The sequence below is a fragment of the Hippoglossus hippoglossus genome, chromosome 11 (assembly GCF_009819705.1).
Source record: "Hippoglossus hippoglossus isolate fHipHip1 chromosome 11, fHipHip1.pri, whole genome shotgun sequence".
In the NCBI taxonomy this organism is placed as follows: Eukaryota; Metazoa; Chordata; class Actinopteri; order Pleuronectiformes; family Pleuronectidae; genus Hippoglossus; species Hippoglossus hippoglossus.
Genome location: NC_047161.1, coordinates 3,514,384 through 3,541,351, shown reverse-complemented (window position 1 = coordinate 3,541,351; position 26,968 = coordinate 3,514,384). Strand labels below are relative to the sequence as shown.

The 26,968-nt window shown below is 44.8% G+C and overlaps 1 protein-coding gene across 1 annotated transcript in view; it reads right to left on the bottom strand.

The window, feature by feature from the left end:
- eppk1 (epiplakin 1) overlaps positions 1-26,571 on the bottom strand; it is a 31,009-nt gene extending 4,438 nt beyond the window's left edge. The window contains 4 exon segments of the mRNA XM_034599640.1: positions 2-17,341; positions 17,343-22,233; positions 22,811-22,910; positions 26,468-26,571. Of these exon segments, the coding sequence (XP_034455531.1) occupies positions 2-17,341; positions 17,343-22,226 (22,224 nt within the window). The 5' untranslated portion in view covers positions 22,227-22,233; positions 22,811-22,910; positions 26,468-26,571.
- Positions 26,572-26,968: the final 397 nt, after the last annotated feature.

Below are 26,968 nucleotides of genomic sequence, written 5' to 3'. Positions count from 1 at the left end.
CCCAATCATTGCCAACTACTCTTTGGTCTACAGCTTCGTCTACTGAGAGTTTCTTGTTGTTCACTGGGTCGATAACAAAACCAGTGGCAGCTTGGGCCTCCAGGAGAACCAGTGAAGTTCCAGGGGTCAGTAGGGCTCGTTGTTTAGCTTCATAGATACTCAGTGTCTCCTTGGTGGACTGCAGGTACACTCCTGCGATGCTGTTGGTTCCCTCGAGGTACTTACGCACTGAGTCCATTTCAGTAATTTCTGTCACTGTGACTGTTCCAGTCTTAAGACTTTTGTAGAGGTCCTCAGTGATGATTTTGGATTCAAGCAGCTCACTAGCAGTGACATCCTTCCTGATTCCATGGAACTGTGGAAGTTGACTTGACTCTGTGATTGTGGTCGTGGTCATGGTAGTTTTTGATGTGCTGCTGCTGTCCACTTTGGTTTCTGGAGGTTGGCACGTGACAGTTGTTGAAGACGAGGTTGTTGTTGTCTGTTGTGTGATGATGGTCAGGATCATTTCCATGAAGCGTTCAACTGTGATTGATCCAGACTTGTACTGTTGCACAAGCTCCCTCCTCCTCTCCTCAGTGATGTATTTGGAGAAAAGCAGATCCCACAGAGACACAGTCTTTCCTTGGTATTTCCCTCCTGCTCTGGTTGTTGTTGTAGATTTCAACATGAGCTTTGTAGTCTCATCAACAAAGAAATAAAACTCTCCTTTCTTCACGATGACCAGTAAACTTAGGCCTGTGATGGGATCGGTGACACATCTCTCCACCAGCTGGAGATAGGTGAGGTTCTCATGGGTGTTGGGGTCAAAGAAGCCCTTGGTGTCATCATCAGGATCAGACAGAATCTGGTTCATTTCTTCATCAAAGTAACCTCTTTGGTATGCCACCTGTACAGGCACTCTGTGACTGTGGACGGGGTCAATGATGCCTCCTGTGGCAATTTGTGCTTCAAGGAGACGAATTCCATGATCTTTCACGATGAGATCTTTCTTCAAGGCCTGGAACAAAGAGATGATGTCTCCAGTGTAGGGATCTTTGTATCCTGTGACGGCTCTTTCTGCCGAGAGCAGTTTTTTCCCCCACTCATTGCCAACTACTCTTTGTTCTACAGCTTCGTCTACTGAGAGTTTCTTGTTGTTCACTGGGTCGATAACAAAACCAGTGGCAGCTTGGGCCTCCAGGAGAACCAGTGAAGTTCCAGGGGTCAGTAGGGCTCGTTGTTTAGCTTCATAGATACTCAGTGTCTCCTTGGTGGACTGCAGGTACACTCCTGCGATGCTGTTGGTTCCCTCGAGGTACTTACGCACTGAGTCCATTTCAGTAATTTCTGTCACTGTGACTGTTCCAGTCTTAAGACTTTTGTAGAGGTCCTCAGTGATGATTTTGGATTCAAGCAGCTCACTAGCAGTGACATCCTTCCTGATTCCATGGAACTGTGGAAGTTGACTTGACTCTGTGATTGTGGTCGTGGTCATGGTAGTTTTTGATGTGCTGCTGCTGTCCACTTTGGTTTCTGGAGGTTGGCACGTGACAGTTGTTGAAGATGAGGTTGTTGTTGTTGTTGTCTGTTGTGTGATGATGGTCAGGATCATTTCCATGAAGCGTTCAACTGTGATTGATCCAGACTTGTACTGTTGCACAAGCTCCCTCCTCCTCTCCTCAGTGATGTATTTGGAGAAAAGCAGATCCCACAGAGACACAGTCTTTCCTTGGTATTTCCCTCCTGCTCTGGTTGTTGTTGTAGATTTCAACATGAGCTTTGTAGTCTCATCAACAAAGAAATAAAACTCTCCTTTCTTCACGATGACCAGTAAACTTAGGCCTGTGATGGGATCGGTGACACATCTCTCCACCAGCTGGAGATAGGTGAGGTTCTCATGGGTGTTGGGGTCAAAGAAGCCCTTGGTGTCATCATCAGGATCAGACAGACTCTGGTTCATTTCTTCATCAAAGTAACCTCTTTGGTATGCCACCTGTACAGGCACTCTGTGACTGTGGACGGGGTCAATGATGCCTCCTGTGGCAATTTGTGCTTCAAGGAGACGAATTCCATGATCTTTCACGATGAGATCTTTCTTCAAGGCCTGGAACAAAGAGATGATGTCTCCAGTGTAGGGATCTTTGTATCCTGTTACAGCTCTTTCTGCCGAGAGCAGTTTTTTTGCCCAATCACTGCCAACTACTCTTTGGTCTACAGCTTCGTCTACTGAGAGTTTCTTGTTGTTCACTGGGTCGATAACAAAACCAGTGGCAGCTTGGGCCTCCAGGAGAACCAGTGAAGTTCCAGGGGTCAGTAGGGCTCGTTGTTTAGCTTCATAGATACTCAGTGTCTCCTTGGTGGACTGCAGGTACACTCCTGCGATGCTGTTGGTTCCCTCGAGGTACTTACGCACTGAGTCCATTTCAGTAATTTCTGTCACTGTGACTGTTCCAGTCTTAAGATTTTTGTAGAGGTCCTCAGTGATGATTTTGGATTCAAGCAGCTCACTAGCAGTGACATCCTTCCTGATTCCATGGAACTGTGGAAGTTGACTTGACTCTGTGATTGTGGTCGTGGTCATGGTAGTTTTTGATGTGCTGCTGCTGTCCACTTTGGTTTCTGGAGGTTGGCACGTGACAGTTGTTGAAGACGAGGTTGTTGTTGTCTGTTGTGTGATGATGGTCAGGATCATTTCCATGAAGCGTTCAACTGTGATTGATCCAGACTTGTACTGTTGCACAAGCTCCCTCCTCCTCTCCTCAGTGATGTATTTGGAGAAAAGCAGATCCCACAGAGACACAGTCTTTCCTTGGTATTTCCCTCCTGCTCTGGTTGTTGTTGTAGATTTCAACATGAGCTTTGTAGTCTCATCAACAAAGAAATAAAACTCTCCTTTCTTCACGATGACCAGTAAACTTAGGCCTGTGATGGGATCGGTGACACATCTCTCCACCAGCTGGAGATAGGTGAGGTTCTCATGGGTGTTGGGGTCAAAGAAGCCCTTGGTGTCATCATCAGGATCAGACAGAATCTGGTTCATTTCTTCATCAAAGTAACCTCTTTGGTATGCCACCTGTACAGGCACTCTGTGACTGTGGACGGGGTCAATGATGCCTCCTGTGGCAATTTGTGCTTCAAGGAGACGAATTCCATGATCTTTCACGATGAGATCTTTCTTCAAGGCCTGGAACAAAGAGATGATGTCTCCAGTGTAGGGATCTTTGTATCCTGTGACGGCTCTTTCTGCCGAGAGCAGTTTTTTCCCCCACTCATTGCCAACTACTCTTTGTTCTACAGCTTCGTCTACTGAGAGTTTCTTGTTGTTCACTGGGTCGATAACAAAACCAGTGGCAGCTTGGGCCTCCAGGAGAACCAGTGAAGTTCCAGGGGTCAGTAGGGCTCGTTGTTTAGCTTCATAGATACTCAGTGTCTCCTTGGTGGACTGCAGGTACACTCCTGCGATGCTGTTGGTTCCCTCGAGGTACTTACGCACTGAGTCCATTTCAGTAATTTCTGTCACTGTGACTGTTCCAGTCTTAAGACTTTTGTAGAGGTCCTCAGTGATGATTTTGGATTCAAGCAGCTCACTAGCAGTGACATCCTTCCTGATTCCATGGAACTGTGGAAGTTGACTTGACTCTGTGATTGTGGTCGTGGTCATGGTAGTTTTTGATGTGCTGCTGCTGTCCACTTTGGTTTCTGGAGGTTGGCACGTGACAGTTGTTGAAGATGAGGTTGTTGTTGTTGTTGTCTGTTGTGTGATGATGGTCAGGATCATTTCCATGAAGCGTTCAACTGTGATTGATCCAGACTTGTACTGTTGCACAAGCTCCCTCCTCCTCTCCTCAGTGATGTATTTGGAGAAAAGCAGATCCCACAGAGACACAGTCTTTCCTTGGTATTTCCCTCCTGCTCTGGTTGTTGTTGTAGATTTCAACATGAGCTTTGTAGTCTCATCAACAAAGAAATAAAACTCTCCTTTCTTCACGATGACCAGTAAACTTAGGCCTGTGATGGGATCGGTGACACATCTCTCCACCAGCTGGAGATAGGTGAGGTTCTCATGGGTGTTGGGGTCAAAGAAGCCCTTGGTGTCATCATCAGGATCAGACAGACTCTGGTTCATTTCTTCATCAAAGTAACCTCTTTGGTATGCCACCTGTACAGGCACTCTGTGACTGTGGACGGGGTCAATGATGCCTCCTGTGGCAATTTGTGCTTCAAGGAGACGAATTCCATGATCTTTCACGATGAGATCTTTCTTCAAGGCCTGGAACAAAGAGATGATGTCTCCAGTGTAGGGATCTTTGTATCCTGTTACAGCTCTTTCTGCCGAGAGCAGTTTTTTTGCCCAATCACTGCCAACTACTCTTTGGTCTACAGCTTCGTCTACTGAGAGTTTCTTGTTGTTCACTGGGTCGATAACAAAACCAGTGGCAGCTTGGGCCTCCAGGAGAACCAGTGAAGTTCCAGGGGTCAGTAGGGCTCGTTGTTTAGCTTCATAGATACTCAGTGTCTCCTTGGTGGACTGCAGGTACACTCCTGCGATGCTGTTGGTTCCCTCAAGGTACTTACGCACTGAGTCCATTTCAGTAATTTCTGTCACTGTGACTGTTCCAGTCTTAAGACTTTTGTAGAGGTCCTCAGTGATGATTTTGGATTCAAGCAGCTCACTAGCAGTGACATCCTTCCTGATTCCATGGAACTGTGGAAGTTGACTTGACTCTGTGATTGTGGTCGTGGTCATGGTAGTTTTTGATGTGCTGCTGCTGTCCACTTTGGTTTCTGGAGGTTGGCACGTGACAGTTGTTGAAGACGAGGTTGTTGTTGTCTGTTGTGTGATGATGGTCAGGATCATTTCCATGAAGCGTTCAACTGTGATTGATCCAGACTTGTACTGTTGCACAAGCTCCCTCCTCCTCTCCTCAGTGATGTATTTGGAGAAAAGCAGATCCCACAGAGACACAGTCTTTCCTTGGTATTTCCCTCCTGCTCTGGTTGTTGTTGTAGATTTCAACATGAGCTTTGTAGTCTCATCAACAAAGAAATAAAACTCTCCTTTCTTCACGATGACCAGTAAACTTAGGCCTGTGATGGGATCGGTGACACATCTCTCCACCAGCTGGAGATAGGTGAGGTTCTCATGGGTGTTGGGGTCAAAGAAGCCCTTGGTGTCATCATCAGGATCAGACAGAATCTGGTTCATTTCTTCATCAAAGTAACCTCTTTGGTATGCCACCTGTACAGGCACTCTGTGACTGTGGACGGGGTCAATGATGCCTCCTGTGGCAATTTGTGCTTCAAGGAGACGAATTCCATGATCTTTCACGATGAGATCTTTCTTCAAGGCCTGGAACAAAGAGATGATGTCTCCAGTGTAGGGATCTTTGTATCCTGTGACGGCTCTTTCTGCCGAGAGCAGTTTTTTCCCCCACTCATTGCCAACTACTCTTTTTTCTACAGCTTCGTCTACTGAGAGTTTCTTGTTGTTCACTGGGTCGATAACAAAACCAGTGGCAGCTTGGGCCTCCAGGAGAACCAGTGAAGTTCCAGGGGTCAGTAGGGCTCGTTGTTTAGCTTCATAGATACTCAGTGTCTCCTTGGTGGACTGCAGGTACACTCCTGCGATGCTGTTGGTTCCCTCGAGGTACTTACGCACTGAGTCCATTTCAGTAATTTCTGTCACTGTGACAGTTCCATTCTTAAGACTTTTGTAGAGGTCCTCAGTGATGATTTTGGATTCAAGCAGCTCACTAGCAGTGACATCCTTCCTGATTCCATGGAACTGTGGAAGTTGACTTGACTCTGTGATTGTGGTCGTGGTCATGGTAGTTTTTGATGTGCTGCTGCTGTCCACTTTGGTTTCTGGAGGTTGGCACGTGACAGTTGTTGAAGATGAGGTTGTTGTTGTTGTTGTCTGTTGTGTGATGATGGTCAGGATCATTTCCATGAAGCGTTCAACTGTGATTGATCCAGACTTGTACTGTTGCACAAGCTCTCTCCTCCTCTCCTCAGTGATGTATTTGGAGAAAAGCAGATCCCACAGAGACACAGTCTTTCCTTGGTATTTCCCTCCTGCTCTGGTTGTTGTTGTAGATTTCAACATGAGCTTTGTAGCCTCATCAACAAAGAAATAAAACTCTCCTTTCTTCACGATGACCAGTAAACTTAGGCCTGTGATGGGATCAGTGACACACCTCTCCACCAGCTGGAGATAGGTGAGGTTCTCATGGGTGTTGGGGTCAAAGAAGCCCTTGGTGTCATCATCAGGATCAGACAGAATCTGGTTCATTTCTTCATCAAAGTAACCTCTTTGGTATGCCACCTGTACAGGCACTCTGTGACTGTGGACGGGGTCAATGATGCCTCCTGTGGCAATTTGTGCTTCAAGGAGACGAATTCCATGATCTTTCACAATGAGATCTTTCTTCAAGGCCTGGAACAAAGAGATGATGTCTCCAGTGTAGGGATCTTTGTATCCTGTTACAGCTCTTTCTGCCGAGAGCAGTTTTTTTGCCCACTCATTGCCAACTACTCTTTGGTCTACAGCTTCGTCTACTGAGAGTTTCTTGTTGTTCACTGGGTCGATAACAAAACCAGTGGCAGCTTGGGCCTCCAGGAGAACCAGTGAAGTTCCAGGGGTCAGTAGGGCTCGTTGTTTAGCTTCATAGATACTCAGTGTCTCCTTGGTGGACTGCAGGTACACTCCTGCGATGCTGTTGGTTCCCTCAAGGTACTTACGCACTGAGTCCATTTCAGTAATTTCTGTCACTGTGACTGTCCCAGTCTTAAGACTTTTGTAGAGGTCCTCAGTGATGATTTTGGATTCAAGCAGCTCACTAGCAGTGACATCCTTCCTGATTCCATGGAACTGTGGAAGTTGACTTGACTCTGTGATTGTGGTCGTGGTCATGGTAGTTTTTGATGTGCTGCTGCTGTCCACTTTGGTTTCTGGAGGTTGGCACGTGACAGTTGTTGAAGATGAGGTTGTTGTTGTTGTTGTCTGTTGTGTGATGATGGTCAGGATCATTTCCATGAAGCGTTCAACTGTGATTGATCCAGACTTGTACTGTTGCACAAGCTCCCTCCTCCTCTCCTCAGTGATGTATTTGGAGAAAAGCAGATCCCACAGAGACACAGTCTTTCCTTGGTATTTCCCTCCTGCTCTGGTTGTTGTTGTAGATTTCAACATGAGCTTTGTAGTCTCATCAACAAAGAAATAAAACTCTCCTTTCTTCACGATGACCAGTAAACTTAGGCCTGTGATGGGATCGGTGACACATCTCTCCACCAGCTGGAGATAGGTGAGGTTCTCATGGGTGTTGGGGTCAAAGAAGCCCTTGGTGTCATCATCAGGATCAGACAGAATCTGGTTCATTTCTTCATCAAAGTAACCTCTTTGGTATGCCACCTGTACAGGCACTCTGTGACTGTGGACGGGGTCAATGATGCCTCCTGTGGCAATTTGTGCTTCAAGGAGACGAATTCCATGATCTTTCACGATGAGATCTTTCTTCAAGGCCTGGAACAAAGAGATGATGTCTCCAGTGTAGGGATCTTTGTATCCTGTGACGGCTCTTTCTGCCGAGAGCAGTTTTTTCCCCCACTCATTGCCAACTACTCTTTGTTCTACAGCTTCGTCTACTGAGAGTTTCTTGTTGTTCACTGGGTCGATAACAAAACCAGTGGCAGCTTGGGCCTCCAGGAGAACCAGTGAAGTTCCAGGGGTCAGTAGGGCTCGTTTTTTAGCTTCATAGATACTCAGTGTCTCCTTGGTGGACTGCAGGTACACTCCTGCGATGCTGTTGGTTCCCTCAAGGTACTTACGCACTGAGTCCATTTCAGTAATTTCTGTCACTGTGACTGTTCCAGTCTTAAGACTTTTGTAGAGGTCCTCAGTGATGATTTTGGATTCAAGCAGCTCACTAGCAGTGACATCCTTCCTGATTCCATGGAACTGTGGAAGTTGACTTGACTCTGTGATTGTGGTCGTGGTCATGGTAGTTTTTGATGTGCTGCTGCTGTCCACTTTGGTTTCTGGAGGTTGGCACGTGACAGTTGTTGAAGATGAGGTTGTTGTTGTTGTTGTCTGTTGTGTGATGATGGTCAGGATCATTTCCATGAAGCGTTCAACTGTGATTGATCCAGACTTGTACTGTTGCACAAGCTCCCTCCTCCTCTCCTCAGTGATGTATTTGGACAAAAGCAGATCCCACAGAGACACAGTCTTTCCTTGGTATTTCCCTCCTGCTCTGGTTGTTGTTGTAGATTTCAACATGAGCTTTGTAGTCTCATCAACAAAGAAATAAAACTCTCCTTTCTTCACGATGACCAGTAAACTTAGGCCTGTGATGGGATCGGTGACACATCTCTCCACCAGCTGGAGATAGGTGAGGTTCTCATGGGTGTTGGGGTCAAAGAAGCCCTTGGTGTCATCATCAGGATCAGACAGAATCTGGTTCATTTCTTCATCAAAGTAACCTCTTTGGTATGCCACCTGTACAGGCACTCTGTGACTGTGGACGGGGTCAATGATGCCTCCTGTGGCAATTTGTGCTTCAAGGAGACGAATTCCATGATCTTTCACGATGAGATCTTTCTTCAAGGCCTGGAACAAAGAGATGATGCCTCCAGTGTAGGGATCTTTGTATCCTGTTACAGCTCTTTCTGCAGAGAGCAGTTTTTTTGCCCAATCACTGCCAACTACTCTTTGTTCTACAGCTTCGTCTACTGAGAGTTTCTTGTTGTTCACTGGGTCGATAACAAAACCAGTGGCAGCTTGGGCCTCCAGGAGAACCAGTGAAGTTCCAGGGGTCAGTAGGGCTCGTTGTTTAGCTTCATAGATACTCAGTGTCTCCTTGGTGGACTGCAGGTACACTCCTGCGATGCTGTTGGTTCCCTCGAGGTACTTACGCACTGAGTCCATTTCAGTAATTTCTGTCACTGTGACTGTTCCAGTCTTAAGACTTTTGTAGAGGTCCTCAGTGATGATTTTGGATTCAAGCAGCTCACTAGCAGTGACATCCTTCCTGATTCCATGGAACTGTGGAAGTTGACTTGACTCTGTGATTGTGGTCGTGGTCATGGTAGTTTTTGATGTGCTGCTGCTGTCCACTTTGGTTTCTGGAGGTTGGCACGTGACAGTTGTTGAAGACGAGGTTGTTGTTGTCTGTTGTGTGATGATGGTCAGGATCATTTCCATGAAGCGTTCAACTGTGATTGATCCAGACTTGTACTGTTGCACAAGCTCTCTCCTCCTCTCCTCAGTGATGTATTTGGAGAAAAGCAGATCCCACAGAGACACAGTCTTTCCTTGGTATTTCCCTCCTGCTCTGGTTGTTGTTGTAGATTTCAACATGAGCTTTGTAGTCTCATCAACAAAGAAATAAAACTCTCCTTTCTTCACGATGACCAGTAAACTTAGGCCTGTGATGGGATCGGTGACACACCTCTCCACCAGCTGGAGATAGGTGAGGTTCTCATGGGTGTTGGGGTCAAAGAAGCCCTTGGTGTCATCATCAGGATCAGACAGAATCTGGTTCATTTCTTCATCAAAGTAACCTCTTTGGTATGCCACCTGTACAGGCACTCTGTGACTGTGGACGGGGTCAATGATGCCTCCTGTGGCAATTTGTGCTTCAAGGAGACGAATTCCATGATCTTTCACGATGAGATCTTTCTTCAAGGCCTGGAACAAAGAGATGATGTCTCCAGTGTAGGGATCTTTGTATCCTGTGACTGCTCTTTCTGCCGAGAGCAGTTTTTTCCCCCACTCATTGCCAACTACTCTTTGTTCTACAGCTTCGTCTACTGAGAGTTTCTTGTTGTTCACTGGGTCGATAACAAAACCAGTGGCAGCTTGGGCCTCCAGGAGAACCAGTGAAGTTCCAGGGGTCAGTAGGGCTCGTTGTTTAGCTTCATAGATACTCAGTGTCTCCTTGGTGGACTGCAGGTACACTCCTGCGATGCTGTTGGTTCCCTCAAGGTACTTACGCACTGAGTCCATTTCAGTAATTTCTGTCACTGTGACTGTCCCAGTCTTAAGACTTTTGTAGAGGTCCTCAGTGATGATTTTGGATTCAAGCAGCTCACTAGCAGTGACATCCTTCCTGATTCCATGGAACTGTGGAAGTTGACTTGACTCTGTGATTGTGGTCGTGGTCATGGTAGTTTTTGATGTGCTGCTGCTGTCCACTTTGGTTTCTGGAGGTTGGCACGTGACAGTTGTTGAAGATGAGGTTGTTGTTGTTGTTGTCTGTTGTGTGATGATGGTCAGGATCATTTCCATGAAGCGTTCAACTGTGATTGATCCAGACTTGTACTGTTGCACAAGCTCCCTCCTCCTCTCCTCAGTGATGTATTTGGAGAAAAGCAGATCCCACAGAGACACAGTCTTTCCTTGGTATTTCCCTCCTGCTCTTGTTGTTGTTGTAGATTTCAACATGAGCTTTGTAGTCTCATCAACAAAGAAATAAAACTCTCCTTTCTTCACGATGACCAGTAAACTTAGGCCTGTGATGGGATCGGTGACACATCTCTCCACCAGCTGGAGATAGGTGAGGTTCTCATGGGTGTTGGGGTCAAAGAAGCCCTTGGTGTCATCATCAGGATCAGACAGAATCTGGTTCATTTCTTCATCAAAGTAACCTCTTTGGTATGCCACCTGTACAGGCACTCTGTGACTGTGGACGGGGTCAATGATGCCTCCTGTGGCAATTTGTGCTTCAAGGAGACGAATTCCATGATCTTTCACGATGAGATCTTTCTTCAAGGCCTGGAACAAAGAGATGATGTCTCCAGTGTAGGGATCTTTGTATCCTGTGACGGCTCTTTCTGCCGAGAGCAGTTTTTTCCCCCACTCATTGCCAACTACTCTTTGTTCTACAGCTTCGTCTACTGAGAGTTTCTTGTTGTTCACTGGGTCGATAACAAAACCAGTGGCAGCTTGGGCCTCCAGGAGAACCAGTGAAGTTCCAGGGGTCAGTAGGGCTCGTTGTTTAGCTTCATAGATACTCAGTGTCTCCTTGGTGGACTGCAGGTACACTCCTGCGATGCTGTTGGTTCCCTCGAGGTACTTACGCACTGAGTCCATTTCAGTAATTTCTGTCACTGTGACTGTTCCAGTCTTAAGACTTTTGTAGAGGTCCTCAGTGATGATTTTGGATTCAAGCAGCTCACTAGCAGTGACATCCTTCCTGATTCCATGGAACTGTGGAAGTTGACTTGACTCTGTGATTGTGGTCGTGGTCATGGTAGTTTTTGATGTGCTGCTGCTGTCCACTTTGGTTTTTGGAGGTTGGCACGTGACAGTTGTTGAAGACGAGGTTGTTGTTGTCTGTTGTGTGATGATGGTCAGGATCATTTCCATGAAGCGTTCAACTGTGATTGATCCAGACTTGTACTGTTGCACAAGCTCCCTCCTCCTCTCCTCAGTGATGTATTTGGAGAAAAGCAGATCCCACAGAGACACAGTCTTTCCTTGGTATTTCCCTCCTGCTCTGGTTGTGGTTGTAGATTTCAACATGAGCTTTGTAGTCTCATCAACAAAGAAATAAAACTCTCCTTTCTTCACGATGACCAGTAAACTAAGACCTGTGATAGGATCAGTGACACATCTCTCCACCAGCTGGAGATAGGTGAGGTTCTCATGGGTGTTGGGGTCAAAGAAGCCCTTGGTGTCATCATCAGGATCAGACAGAATCTGGTTCATTTCTTCATCAAAGTAACCTCTTTGGTATGCCACCTGTACAGGCACTCTGTGACTGTGGACGGGGTCAATGATGCCTCCTGTGGCAATTTGTGCTTCAAGGAGACGAATTCCATGATCTTTCACAATGAGATCTTTCTTCAAGGCCTGGAACAAAGAGATGATGTCTCCAGTGTAGGGATCTTTGTATCCTGTGACGGCTCTTTCTGCCGAGAGCAGTTTTTTCCCCCACTCATTGCCAACTACTCTTTGTTCTACAGCTTCGTCTACTGAGAGTTTCTTGTTGTTCACTGGGTCGATAACAAAACCAGTGGCAGCTTGGGCCTCCAGGAGAACCAGTGAAGTTCCAGGGGTCAGTAGGGCTCGTTGTTTAGCTTCATAGATACTCAGTGTCTCCTTGGTGGACTGCAGGTACACTCCTGCGATGCTGTTGGTTCCCTCAAGGTACTTACGCACTGAGTCCATTTCAGTAATTTCTGTCACTGTGACTGTCCCAGTCTTAAGACTTTTGTAGAGGTCCTCAGTGATGATTTTGGATTCAAGCAGCTCACTAGCAGTGACATCCTTCCTGATTCCATGGAACTGTGGAAGTTGACTTGACTCTGTGATTGTGGTCGTGGTCATGGTAGTTTTTGATGTGCTGCTGCTGTCCACTTTGGTTTCTGGAGGTTGGCACGTGACAGTTGTTGAAGATGAGGTTGTTGTTGTTGTTGTCTGTTGTGTGATGATGGTCAGGATCATTTCCATGAAGCGTTCAACTGTGATTGATCCAGACTTGTACTGTTGCACAAGCTCCCTCCTCCTCTCCTCAGTGATGTATTTGGAGAAAAGCAGATCCCACAGAGACACAGTCTTTCCTTGGTATTTCCCTCCTGCTCTGGTTGTTGTTGTAGATTTCAACATGAGCTTTGTAGTCTCATCAACAAAGAAATAAAACTCTCCTTTCTTCACGATGACCAGTAAACTAAGACCTGTGATAGGATCAGTGACACATCTCTCCACCAGCTGGAGATAGGTGAGGTTCTCATGGGTGTTGGGGTCAAAGAAGCCCTTGGTGTCATCATCAGGATCAGACAGAATCTGGTTCATTTCTTCATCAAAGTAACCTCTTTGGTATGCCACCTGTACAGGCACTCTGTGACTGTGGACGGGGTCAATGATGCCTCCTGTGGCAATTTGTGCTTCAAGGAGACGAATTCCATGATCTTTCACAATGAGATCTTTCTTCAAGGCCTGGAACAAAGAGATGATGTCTCCAGTGTAGGGATCTTTGTATCCTGTGACGGCTCTTTCTGCCGAGAGCAGTTTTTTCCCCCACTCATTGCCAACTACTCTTTGTTCTACAGCTTCGTCTACTGAGAGTTTCTTGTTGTTCACTGGGTCGATAACAAAACCAGTGGCAGCTTGGGCCTCCAGGAGAACCAGTGAAGTTCCAGGGGTCAGTAGGGCTCGTTGTTTAGCTTCATAGATACTCAGTGTCTCCTTGGTGGACTGCAGGTACACTCCTGCGATGCTGTTGGTTCCCTCAAGGTACTTACGCACTGAGTCCATTTCAGTAATTTCTGTCACTGTGACTGTCCCAGTCTTAAGACTTTTGTAGAGGTCCTCAGTGATGATTTTGGATTCAAGCAGCTCACTAGCAGTGACATCCTTCCTGATTCCATGGAACTGTGGAAGTTGACTTGACTCTGTGATTGTGGTCGTGGTCATGGTAGTTTTTGATGTGCTGCTGCTGTCCACTTTGGTTTCTGGAGGTTGGCACGTGACAGTTGTTGAAGATGAGGTTGTTGTTGTTGTTGTCTGTTGTGTGATGATGGTCAGGATCATTTCCATGAAGCGTTCAACTGTGATTGATCCAGACTTGTACTGTTGCACAAGCTCCCTCCTCCTCTCCTCAGTGATGTATTTGGAGAAAAGCAGATCCCACAGAGACACAGTCTTTCCTTGGTATTTCCCTCCTGCTCTTGTTGTTGTTGTAGATTTCAACATGAGCTTTGTAGTCTCATCAACAAAGAAATAAAACTCTCCTTTCTTCACGATGACCAGTAAACTTAGGCCTGTGATGGGATCGGTGACACATCTCTCCACCAGCTGGAGATAGGTGAGGTTCTCATGGGTGTTGGGGTCAAAGAAGCCCTTGGTGTCATCATCAGGATCAGACAGAATCTGGTTCATTTCTTCATCAAAGTAACCTCTTTGGTATGCCACCTGTACAGGCACTCTGTGACTGTGGACGGGGTCAATGATGCCTCCTGTGGCAATTTGTGCTTCAAGGAGACGAATTCCATGATCTTTCACGATGAGATCTTTCTTCAAGGCCTGGAACAAAGAGATGATGTCTCCAGTGTAGGGATCTTTGTATCCTGTGACGGCTCTTTCTGCCGAGAGCAGTTTTTTCCCCCACTCATTGCCAACTACTCTTTGTTCTACAGCTTCGTCTACTGAGAGTTTCTTGTTGTTCACTGGGTCGATAACAAAACCAGTGGCAGCTTGGGCCTCCAGGAGAACCAGTGAAGTTCCAGGGGTCAGTAGGGCTCGTTGTTTAGCTTCATAGATACTCAGTGTCTCCTTGGTGGACTGCAGGTACACTCCTGCGATGCTGTTGGTTCCCTCGAGGTACTTACGCACTGAGTCCATTTCAGTAATTTCTGTCACTGTGACTGTTCCAGTCTTAAGACTTTTGTAGAGGTCCTCAGTGATGATTTTGGATTCAAGCAGCTCACTAGCAGTGACATCCTTCCTGATTCCATGGAACTGTGGAAGTTGACTTGACTCTGTGATTGTGGTCGTGGTCATGGTAGTTTTTGATGTGCTGCTGCTGTCCACTTTGGTTTTTGGAGGTTGGCACGTGACAGTTGTTGAAGACGAGGTTGTTGTTGTCTGTTGTGTGATGATGGTCAGGATCATTTCCATGAAGCGTTCAACTGTGATTGATCCAGACTTGTACTGTTGCACAAGCTCCCTCCTCCTCTCCTCAGTGATGTATTTGGAGAAAAGCAGATCCCACAGAGACACAGTCTTTCCTTGGTATTTCCCTCCTGCTCTGGTTGTTGTTGTAGATTTCAACATGAGCTTTGTAGTCTCATCAACAAAGAAATAAAACTCTCCTTTCTTCACGATGACCAGTAAACTAAGACCTGTGATAGGATCAGTGACACATCTCTCCACCAGCTGGAGATAGGTGAGGTTCTCATGGGTGTTGGGGTCAAAGAAGCCCTTGGTGTCATCATCAGGATCAGACAGAATCTGGTTCATTTCTTCATCAAAGTAACCTCTTTGGTATGCCACCTGTACAGGCACTCTGTGACTGTGGACGGGGTCAATGATGCCTCCTGTGGCAATTTGTGCTTCAAGGAGACGAATTCCATGATCTTTCACAATGAGATCTTTCTTCAAGGCCTGGAACAAAGAGATGATGTCTCCAGTGTAGGGATCTTTGTATCCTGTGACGGCTCTTTCTGCCGAGAGCAGTTTTTTCCCCCACTCATTGCCAACTACTCTTTGTTCTACAGCTTCGTCTACTGAGAGTTTCTTGTTGTTCACTGGGTCGATAACAAAACCAGTGGCAGCTTGGGCCTCCAGGAGAACCAGTGAAGTTCCAGGGGTCAGTAGGGCTCGTTGTTTAGCTTCATAGATACTCAGTGTCTCCTTGGTGGACTGCAGGTACACTCCTGCGATGCTGTTGGTTCCCTCAAGGTACTTACGCACTGAGTCCATTTCAGTAATTTCTGTCACTGTGACTGTCCCAGTCTTAAGACTTTTGTAGAGGTCCTCAGTGATGATTTTGGATTCAAGCAGCTCACTAGCAGTGACATCCTTCCTGATTCCATGGAACTGTGGAAGTTGACTTGACTCTGTGATTGTGGTCGTGGTCATGGTAGTTTTTGATGTGCTGCTGCTGTCCACTTTGGTTTCTGGAGGTTGGCACGTGACAGTTGTTGAAGATGAGGTTGTTGTTGTTGTTGTCTGTTGTGTGATGATGGTCAGGATCATTTCCATGAAGCGTTCAACTGTGATTGATCCAGACTTGTACTGTTGCACAAGCTCCCTCCTCCTCTCCTCAGTGATGTATTTGGAGAAAAGCAGATCCCACAGAGACACAGTCTTTCCTTGGTATTTCCCTCCTGCTCTGGTTGTTGTTGTAGATTTCAACATGAGCTTTGTAGTCTCATCAACAAAGAAATAAAACTCTCCTTTCTTCACGATGACCAGTAAACTTAGGCCTGTGATGGGATCGGTGACACATCTCTCCACCAGCTGGAGATAGGTGAGGTTCTCATGGGTGTTGGGGTCAAAGAAGCCCTTGGTGTCATCATCAGGATCAGACAGACTCTGGTTCATTTCTTCATCAAAGTAACCTCTTTGGTATGCCACCTGTACAGGCACTCTGTGACTGTGGACGGGGTCAATGATGCCTCCTGTGGCAATTTGTGCTTCAAGGAGACGAATTCCATGATCTTTCACGATGAGATCTTTCTTCAAGGCCTGGAACAAAGAGATGATGTCTCCAGTGTAGGGATCTTTGTATCCTGTTACAGCTCTTTCTGCCGAGAGCAGTTTTTTCCCCCACTCATTGCCAACTACTCTTTGTTCTACAGCTTCGTCTACTGAGAGTTTCTTGTTGTTCACTGGGTCGATAACAAAACCAGTGGCAGCTTGGGCCTCCAGGAGAACCAGTGAAGTTCCAGGGGTCAGTAGGGCTCGTTGTTTAGCTTCATAGATACTCAGTGTCTCCTTGGTGGACTGCAGGTACACTCCTGCGATGCTGTTGGTTCCCTCAAGGTACTTACGCACTGAGTCCATTTCAGTAATTTCTGTCACTGTGACTGTTCCAGTCTTAAGACTTTTGTAGAGGTCCTCAGTGATGATTTTGGATTCAAGCAGCTCACTAGCAGTGACATCCTTCCGGATTCCATGGAACTGTGGAAGTTGACTTGACTCTGTGATTGTGGTCGTGGTCCTGGTAGTTTTTGATGTGCTGCTGCTGTCCACTTTGGTTTCTGGAGGTTGGCACGTGACAGTTGTTGAAGATGAGGTTGTTGTTGTTGTTGTCTGTTGTGTGATGATGGTCAGGATCATTTCCATGAAGCGTTCAACTGTGATTAATCCAGACTTGTACTGTTGCACAAGCTCTCTCCTCCTCTCCTCAGTGATGTATTTGGAGAAAAGCAGATCCCACAGAGACACAGTCTTTCCTTTGTATTTCCCTCCTGCTCTGGTTGTTGTTGTAGATTTCAACATGAGCTTTGTAGTCTCATCGACAAAGAAATAAAACTCTCCTTTTTTCACAATGACCAGTAAGTTCAGGCCTGTTATTGTATCGGTGACACATCTCTCCATCAGCTGGAGATAGGTGAGGTTCTCATGGGTGTTGGGGTCAAAGAAGCCCTTGGTGTCATCATCAGGATCAGACAGAATCTGGTTCATTTCTTCATCAAAGTAACCTCTTTGGTATGCCACCTGTACAGGCACTCTGTGACTGTGGACGGGGTCAATGATGCCTCCTGTGGCAATTTGTGCTTCAAGGAGACGAATTCCATGATCTTTCACGATGAGATCTTTCTTCAAGGCCTGGAACAAAGAGATGATGTCTCCAGTGTAGGGATCTTTGTATCCTGTGACGGCTCTCTCTGCTGAGAGCAGTTTTTTTTTTCCACTCACTGCCAACCACTGCTTGAGCTACAGCTTGGTCCACTGAAAGTTTCTTGTTGTTCACTGGGTCAATGACAAAACCAGTTGCTGCTTGTGCTTCCAACAGAATCAGAGACGTGCCAGGGGGCAGCAAACCTCTTGTTTTTGCTTCGTAAATGCTTATAACTTTCTTTGTAGATTCAACTCTGACACCTGCTATACAGTTTGTAGCTCCAAGGTACTTTTGAATTGATTCCATTTTACTGACATTCTCCTCTGTTACCTCCCCTTGTATAATCTGAGTGAAAAGCTCCTTTGAGATTATTTTGGACTCATACAACTCGCTGGCCGAGACCTGCTTTCTTAGTCCTTTGAACTTCTTTTCTTTGGACGATACCTCTGTAATGATAACTGTGAGTATCTCAGTGATGTCCTCTATTTTCAGGGCTCCCGTCTTGAATTGTTGTATCAGCTGCTTCCTCTTTTGTTCCGATATGTATTCAGAGACCAACACTTCCCACAATGTCACCTCTTTGTTGCTGTACTTTCCTGCATTCATGGTAATAGTTGTGTTTTTCAACGTGAGCTCAATTTGTTCATCTGTGTGGAATTCCAGGGATTTCTCTTCAGACAGGGGTAGGAGAAGTAGCCCACTTGCTGGATCCGCCTCACATCGACTTATCAGCTGACGGTAAGAGACGTTTTCTTTCGTATTTAGGTCAAAGAATCCCTTTGCATCATCAGTGGGGTTCAATAGAATGTTGCTGATCTTTTCATCAAGATATCCCCTTTTAATAGCAACGTGAACAGGAAGCCTGTGACTTAGATTTGGGTCAATGATTCCTCCAGTCGCTATCTGTGCCTCAAGAAGACGAATGCCATCATTTCTTTGAATCAGCTGTTCGTTCACGGCTTCAAACAGTGATATCGTTGCATCTGTGTACGGATCTTTATAGCCGGTGACAGCTCGCTCAGCTGACAGAAGGTGCTCGTGTACATCCAGTCCAATTACTCTCTCTCTTGCTGCCTCATCCACAGAATAGAACTTGTTTTTGATCGGATCAATCATCCATCCTGTGGCAGCCTGCGCTTCAAGCAGAAGAAGTGCAATACCAGGTGTCAGGAGATCCTTTGTTTTTGCTTCATATATGCTCATTACTTTCTGGGAGGGAAGGACCTTGATTCCGGCAATGCACCCGGTTCCCTTGAGGTATCCGCTCACAGATTTACATTGGGTCACTGCTTCAAAAGCAACTTCTCTCTCTTGCACTTGTTTGAATGTAGCTGCATCAATGATTTCTGAATTCAGAAGCTGTTGTGCGGAGACATGCTTTCTGAGGCCCATTACCATCTTGGGAGTTTCACTCTTCTCAAGTTTTTCAATGGTGGAAACCACGACTGTGATTATGGTTTGTGTAGTAATCTTCTTTGATCTGTATTTTTCAATGAATTCAAGCCGCTGCTCCTCAGTGAAGTACCGAGAGTGAATCAGGTCCCATAGAGAAACTGATTTCCCTGCGTAGCGTTCTGCCGATATTTTCACGGCTGTCTTTTCAAATTCTTGCTTTATCTCCGCGTCAGTAAACATTTTTGTCTTTGTTCCTGTAGCTTTTGGTTTGTCACTCAGCGTCAATAGAAACAGTCCTGTTTCCTCATCTTTAAGGCATCTGCCCAGCATCTCCATGTAAGTCAGGTTTTCTTGTGTCTGCGGGTGAAAAAAGCCTTTCGTGTCATCAGTCGGATTCGTCAGGGTTTGATTAAGTTCTGCATCAAAATATCCTTTTCTGTATGCAACCTCCAGGGGGAGATGTAGACACTTCAAGGGATCAATGACTCCACCTGTAGCAATCTGGGCCTCAAGTAAACGGATGCCATGCTGCTTGATAATTAAATCCTTTTGCAAAGCTTGGAAAAGTGAGATCTTTTGACCAGTGTATGGATCCGTGTAACCGGTGACTGCCCTCTCTGCAGACAAAAGCTTTTCATACACGTGTGGCCCAATGACCTTTTCTTTGAGAGCTTGTGCCACTGTAAGTTTTTGGTTTTTCTGAGGATCAACAATGAACCCTGTGGCTGCTTGCGCTTCAAGGAGGCAAAGGGCAGTGCCAGGTGTGAGGACACCGAGTCTCTGTGCCTCATGGATACTTAACTTCTTGTTGGAGGGTTGCAGTATCACCCCAGCTACACAGCTTTTCCCTTGCAGGTACTCTCTCACGCTGTCCATTTCCATCACATCTGTGCTTGTCAGCTGTCCATGGAGCAAGCTGTTGTATGTTTGTTCGTTCACAATTTCAAGCTCCAAAAGATCCACCACAGACACCTCTCCTCTGAGACTTTGAAAGTTCAGCCCTGCTTGCTTTTTGATCTCCTTATTTTCAATAATCTCCAAAATGGTCACAGTAAGTTGCTCGATTGTGATTTTCCTTGACTTGAAGAGCTTGAAGAACTCCTGCCGTTTGTCCTCAGACAGATACTCAGAATTGATCAGATCCCACAGTGTCGTGTGCTTTCCCTTGAACCTGCCGTACTGAACAGTAACTGCTGTTTTGAATGTTTCTCGAAGATTATCGTCAATGCTGATTTTGTTACTTTTGCCTTTGAGTGGCAAGAGACACAGACCTGTACTGGGATCTGTGACACATCTGGCTATGAGCTGCAAGTAGGTCAGGTTCTCGTGGGTATTGGGGTCAAAAAATCCTTTGGTGTCATCACTTGGATCACTAAGGACCTCATTCATTTCCTCATTGAAGTACCCCCTCTTGTAGGCCACGTGGACAGGAATGCGATGGCTGTTCACTGGGTCTATGATCCCACCGGTGGCAATCTGGGCTTCCAGGAGCCGAATTCCATGGTCTCTTACGATGAGATCTTTTTGCATTGCTTGGAACAAAGAGATTATTTTTCCAGTATACGGATCTTTGTACCCAGTGACTGCTCTCTCTGCTGACAGCAGCTTTTGACATATATCAGGCCCCACAATCTTCGCCTTGACAGCATCATCCACTGAAAATTTTCTGTTTCCAATTGGGTCAATAACAAACCCTGTTGCTGCCTGGGCCTCCAGCAGAATCAGAGCAGTTCCTGGCATCAGCTTTCCTTTCCTTCTGGCTTGGTAGATGGTCATGACCTGAGAATTCGGAAGAAGAATGCCTGCAATACTGTCTTTCCCCTGTAGGTACATATTTAGGTTTTCATCTTCCATCATGTCTTTCACTGACTTTCTTCCCTTTTTCAGATCCTCCATGACCTCTTCACTTATGATTTCTGCCTCCAGGAGCTGTTTGGCTGTGACTGACTCTCTGATGCCTTCAAAGACGACTTTAGTTGTTCTCACAGACTTCTCTATCACTTCCAGAACTGTTGTAATGATCGTCTGGATATTGAGCTTCCCCTCTCTGTACTTCTGACAGATGCTGGTCCTCTGCTGTTCATCAAAGTACTCGGACATCAGCAGTTCCCACAGAGACACTGTCATTCCCATGTACTTCCCACATGTCACTTTCACCTTCATTTCTTTCAAGGTCATTTTAGTTTTGTAATCAATGAAGTGATAATTCAGCCTGTCTGACTTCTCAACGAGCGGGAGGAGGCACAGTCCAGTGACAGGATCAATGACGCATCGTTCCATCAGCTGAAGGTAGGAAAGATTATCTTCCGTGTTTGGGTCAAAAAAACCTCTGGTGTCATCCCCCGAATCCTCGAGTACGGAATTCATCTCTTCGTTGAAATAACCTCTCTTGAAGGCCACGTCTGTGGGAAGTCTGTGGCTGTTGATGGGGTCTATTATTCCACCTGTCGCAATCTGAGCCTCAAGTAGACGAATCCCATGCTCCCGAACAATGAGGTCTTTTGACAGCGCTTGGAACAGAGAGATGGTCTCACCTGTGTATGGATCTTTGTATCCAGTGACGGCTCTCTCAGCAGAACGCAGTTTTGCATGATATTCTGGGCCAAAGAGTTTGATCTTGACGGCTTCATCCACGGTGAACTTTTTATTTTCTACTGGGTCGATCATGAACCCAGTTGCAGCTTGTGCCTCCAGTAGAACCAGTGCTGTCCCTGGCATCAGGATTCTTTGTTTCATGGCCTGATAAATGCTCATTCTCTGATTGGACGAGAGCAAAGCAATTCCTGCAATGCTGCCTTTGCCCTCCAGGTATTCTTTCACCGTTTCCATCAACAGCACATCCTGTGTTGTGGTCTTTCCCTGTCGCAGGTCATCGAACGTTTCTTGGTCAATGATCTTTGATTCAAAGAGCTCAGTGGAGGAAATGCCTCGTCGTAGACCTTTGAATGTGATGCAGACCGGGAGGAGCAACAGGCCTGTGTCGGGCTCCACCGTGCATTTCTCCACAAGGTTCTGGTAACTGACAGTTTCTTGTGAACTTGGATTGTAGAAAACTTTGAGCTCTGACATCTGGTCATTGAGCAAACCTTTCTCATAGTAGCCTCTTTGAATTGCAGATTCAACTGAGAGACTTGTTTTCTCAATGGGATCAATCAGGCCTTGTGTGGCTATCTGTGCCTCCAGCAGCCGTAATCCGTTATCTCTTGGGACCAAATCTTTCTGCATAGCTTGGAATACAGATATAATTTGGTTGGTATAGGGGTCTACATAGCCACTGATTGCTTTCTCTGCTGTGAGGAGTTTCTCTTTCAGCTCTGGCCCAACTATTCCCTCTTTAACAGCATCTGCAACAGGAAGTATTCTGTTGGTTATCGGGTCTATGATGCCCACGGTGGCAGCTTGTGCTTCCAGCAGGGCCAACGCTGTCCCTGGTTTAAGCAGACGCTTTTTCATGGCTTGATATATGGTAATTTTCTCCTTTGTCTTCTCCAGAAATATACCAGCCACAGGACTGTGGACTTCTGTGTGGCCATTCTGCTTCATGTCTTGATTTTCCATCTTGAACCTAAAGAATTGTACAACACAGAGACTGTTGTTTACATGGGTTTGAATATTGCATGCATTGTCTATAAATAAAACTACACAACAATATGTGTTTGTTTTAGAAAGGTGTTGTTTAAAAACTGTTGGGAGATTGGGAAAGTACTGCATGGAAATATAGATGTAACATTTTTAAATAGTAGCACCGATAAGAGTGTGTAAATAGCACTATTTTATATTGATATTATATTGAAATGTAGTTTATGCAGCAGAGGATAAGTGTGGATAAGAACATATGGTTTATTTTACTTAAGTGACTTTTATTTTGCTCATTTATCGGATTAACTGGTTTGTTTTATTTGCTCTTTTGGATTAGCCCCATTTCTGTCAGTGCAGATTAAGGCCATATAGCTGGTGTGATCCCTACACTTAATGTAGAAGAGTAAAAGCACTGGGGATTGTGACTGTCTCTTTCGATATTTATATTTCACTCATAGTCTTAATTCTTCAGCTTTTAATGTATAAAAATCGATGGTAATAAAATCAGATAACTCAAACTTCTAACCCATACATGTTCGATGTTTCCATTTTACATAACAAACCTTCTGGGTTGCCTCTGATCGCTGGAAGGTTTCTCCAAAATCCAGGATGAAGACCAAAGGAACTCTTTATTGTCAGAGGCTGAGACTTTGAAATGTCGTCCTGATAGAGATAAGGAAAGAAAAAGTAAATTTGTCAAACCTCCTTCTCACCAACATGATGGAAAAGTGCCAATATGTGTGTAATTTTTAGTCAAAGTTAATTTAACATAATCAAGATAAGATCAACATTTCTACACACAGGTAAGAAAGCAAATGATAATAAGAGCAGTGAACGTCTGGCAGTTCATGAATGTGTTTTACGAGCACGGTGTATTTGCTTTGGCACGACGTGACACAATGCTTCAAAAACTAGAACAGCCAGACGCCCGGTGTTGTAACGACACTCGAAACACAAACACTTTTCTATTCTTAACCCTTTAACCTCAACATTAGGATTCTCCTGATTAACAGGCCGCCATTGTTCAAGGTTTCACTTCTAATGAACACAACCAGAGAACGTCAGGCTGAAATTAGAAATGTGTGGAAAAAAAACATTTAGTGGAAAGGTGTAACCATGAAAACATGGAGCTCAATGTGTCACACAAGTTAAAGAAGGTGATACAGAAATTCATGAAATTGTTTGTACACTTTTCTTTGCATGATGCTGTTCAAACAGAAACTACAATAGTTAGAGCATTTGTTTTTTGCAGCACAACAGAAAGCCGAGGCCTCATCGGGTCGAATGCTTGAGACAACACCTTTTATGTTTCCCCAACAAGTGTATGTTTCCCCAACAAGTGTATGGAAACATGTTGAGATCAGACAAAAATGGGCACATCTCCAAAAATACAAATATGTGCATAGTTCCAGTAACTTATTGAGAGTGAAATATTTCGTACATGTTTCTATATTAATACATCTTTAGGATCCATGTTTTGTGTGGTTATTTAGCGATTGATGTTAAAACATGTCCGATGTTTATTATTTTTTAATTCATAACCCAATTTTGTTACTTTTTATTATTGTTTATGGTTTGTTAATACCTTTTGTCTCAGGTTGTACAGATTTGACATTAGATCCGGAGATATGAAGCATTCGATAGGTTATATTCACAGGAAATGGCATCGCAGTAAAATAAAAATACCAACGCAGACACAATTTATATTGCAGAGTTCAGAGTATTTTCAAAGGGGTAATTATAATTATCTACTAGAAGGGTACTACTACTAGTACTTCTACTTTACTACTGGAGTTCCTTGAACACAAAGTACCGTATGTACAGTATCTTCACTTTCATCATTCTACGTGTTACTTCAGGTCTGAACTCTTTGTCGTCACACACACAGACACACAAAGGCGTCTCTCTGTCCCTCCTGCCGAGTTTTAGGTTAAGCATGATGTCATCGCGGTCCGTAGGAGTGACAGAAGAGAAAGAGGGTGTGGAGGAGAACTCTAGTAAACCTGCTCACTCCTTTAATAACACAACTCCGAGGGGACATGTGGATCATAGGCAAGCCTCCATTCTGTGTATTATTACCTCCACATGTTACTTCTGTAGGAAAATCCTTTTTAAAAAATCACCTCAATTAGCGTCACTGCGTGAAATGCAAATCAGTATTTAAGGCCGTGTTCACAACAGCTCGTGAGGACCGTGCAGTTAAAAATACTGCTCTCCGGTCATTTATCATCTCCGCGGAATAAAGGCGTGAACTGTTGTTTCACTGTGTTCCGAGCAACGACCGCGAGGCTGCCACGGAGCAGCCACGACATCGACCTCTATCAGCCAAGTAGCACAAACGTCTGCTTGAATAAAACCGACTGTACGAGCAGCAGCAGCAGCAGAAGTCATGTGCTGCTGCTGCGTCTCTGTTTGAATTCAACACCCACTTTGTAAATGTTTGATCGTTTTTAAAGAGATGTTGAATATTCACCTTAAGTTCAAGACACAGTGTGGGTTTACTTATCAGACCATAAAGTCAAATACCCTATATCAGCTGCTTAAAGCTGTTCCCACCCAAGTGTTAGCATACTGGGACAGCACTATTTAATCTTCACAGTTTGCTGTCAGTACTTTGGTTAATTTACTTTCCTGCCCTGAAGCAGATATTTAAACATTTTATTATCTCTGCCAAACAGGTCTGCGGTTCCTTTTCCTATTTGTTTACAGATTACCACAAAACGTGTGAGCAGGATAAGCTATGGATCAAACAAGATCCCGTTAAGTGTTGGTGCAGATCCAGGATTTATTTCACTTTCGTTAACATTGCGAAATAGGGAGTTTTTCAACATTTCCCTTGATCTCTCAGAGAATATGAAAACAATCGGACGTGTTTGAAGGAGAGACACTTCCACAGATTCAAATAAAAATCCAGATCTAGTATGGTAAAGGTAAATGGCAGCGGTATTGTGGTTGACTTTGTATATAATATATTTAACACACTTATACAACCCAACAATACAACTTTCCCCGGCCACAACAAAGACTTTATAAAGTTTATAACTTAATGCAAAAAGTGAACATTGAATGCACTATAAATGTAAACTTAAACTAGTAACACCTCATTATTATGTTACTATTAATGACACATTTTATTGTCTTCGCTGATTCGGTCTGTAAAAAACAATTCGTCTCCATAACCTAGAGACACTTAGAGATGATCTCTTCCCCAAACATGTTAGATTTATTGACTTTGACAAATAATGACTGGTCGTAAAAAACGATATAATTAACTTCGTATATCACTCAACTAATCCCTGCAGCTCCGATTCCGATGACACCGTTTATCTAATGGGTTAAAAACACCGTATACTTCAATCCTTTCTATCAACAATTTAAAATGAATTAAGAAAATGTAGAACATGTAGACTGTAACAATAGATTGACAGTGATTTATAGGAGTAAAGAAATGTGAACGTCTCTGACATCTTTAAATGCAATTTCGGGTTTGAGCACATTTGTCAGATTAAATTAAATGTTCTCACAACTGAAGCTTCAACTTGGCCAAGAAACTGTCAGGACTGACAAACCTGCTGCTTCCTTTGTGAGAGAAAACAAGAACATGCTGAACAATGATGAGATAAGACGCCACAGTGCAAGTTGCCACTTTTCTTGCCTCTAAGCTCACATGTGCACGCAGCAGTCTTTATCACAGGGGTGCATTCAAGATACCATCTCATTAATAGCAGGAATGCATGAGGCACCAGAGAAGCGTTTGAGTTGCACAAGAGTTTTCCGCAGCTGTAATTGTGGAAAATAGAGGATTGTAATTACGTGTGTGATCACTGATGCCGACACGGTGTTCTGACATTCTCTCTCACCGGTGACAAACAGCCCGTCTGTGTGTAAAAAGTTTATTGTAGCAGCCGTGGTCAAAGGTCATCACAGAGGACTGTTTGCTTTCCCTTTTCTATCAGAGGGGTGTTGGCGGATGGTGCAGCCCACACATTGTTTTTCTTTACTTTGGCTTTGACAAGACTCTGCTGGTCCGACTTGTCCCACTCAAGTGAAAATAAGTTCAAATTAGGTTTTTCCTCTGCGTTATTAAACCACGTTCACAGAAAGAATCAGCTTCTCCTTAATCACACAAATCAGTTTTCTTTTAGAGCTTAAAAACTAATACAATTAGTTATGAAATTTCCCTTTATTGACTTTTTTAAAAAACAAACCCCGGCTCTTACCTGAGTGTGCTGGAGTCCCAGCTCGGCACGGGGCGGGGGGGGGGGGTCGCAGTCTGACTCGGCTGCAGTGAGTGTGGTCTGGAAGTGCTCTCAACACCTTAGTGGTAGTCGTGGCCGCTCACTTGTCAGATATACAGTAAGTCCAGCTGCAGAGTCCCTCCCCTCCAGAGGAGCTGCCTCTTTTCCTCACACTGGGACAGACCAGCCATGGCAGAGATGCCAGGAATTCCTCAAGACTTCCTGAGATCAAGTCTATTGTGCGGTTGAACAATAACGGCAAACCGAGCGACTGTGCTAAAGGTGAGGAGATTCAATAAAATGCCACTAAACATTAACACAAGCGTCGAAGCTTGTAAAAACATGAAACCTTTTTTTTTTTGTGTGTCTTTTAATGATGTTTGGTTTCACTTTGTACAGACCAAGTGAAAGATATAGTACATGTAATAATAAATAAATAAAATGATCAAATAAGCAAAATTAAACAAGTAAAGGTCGTTTTGG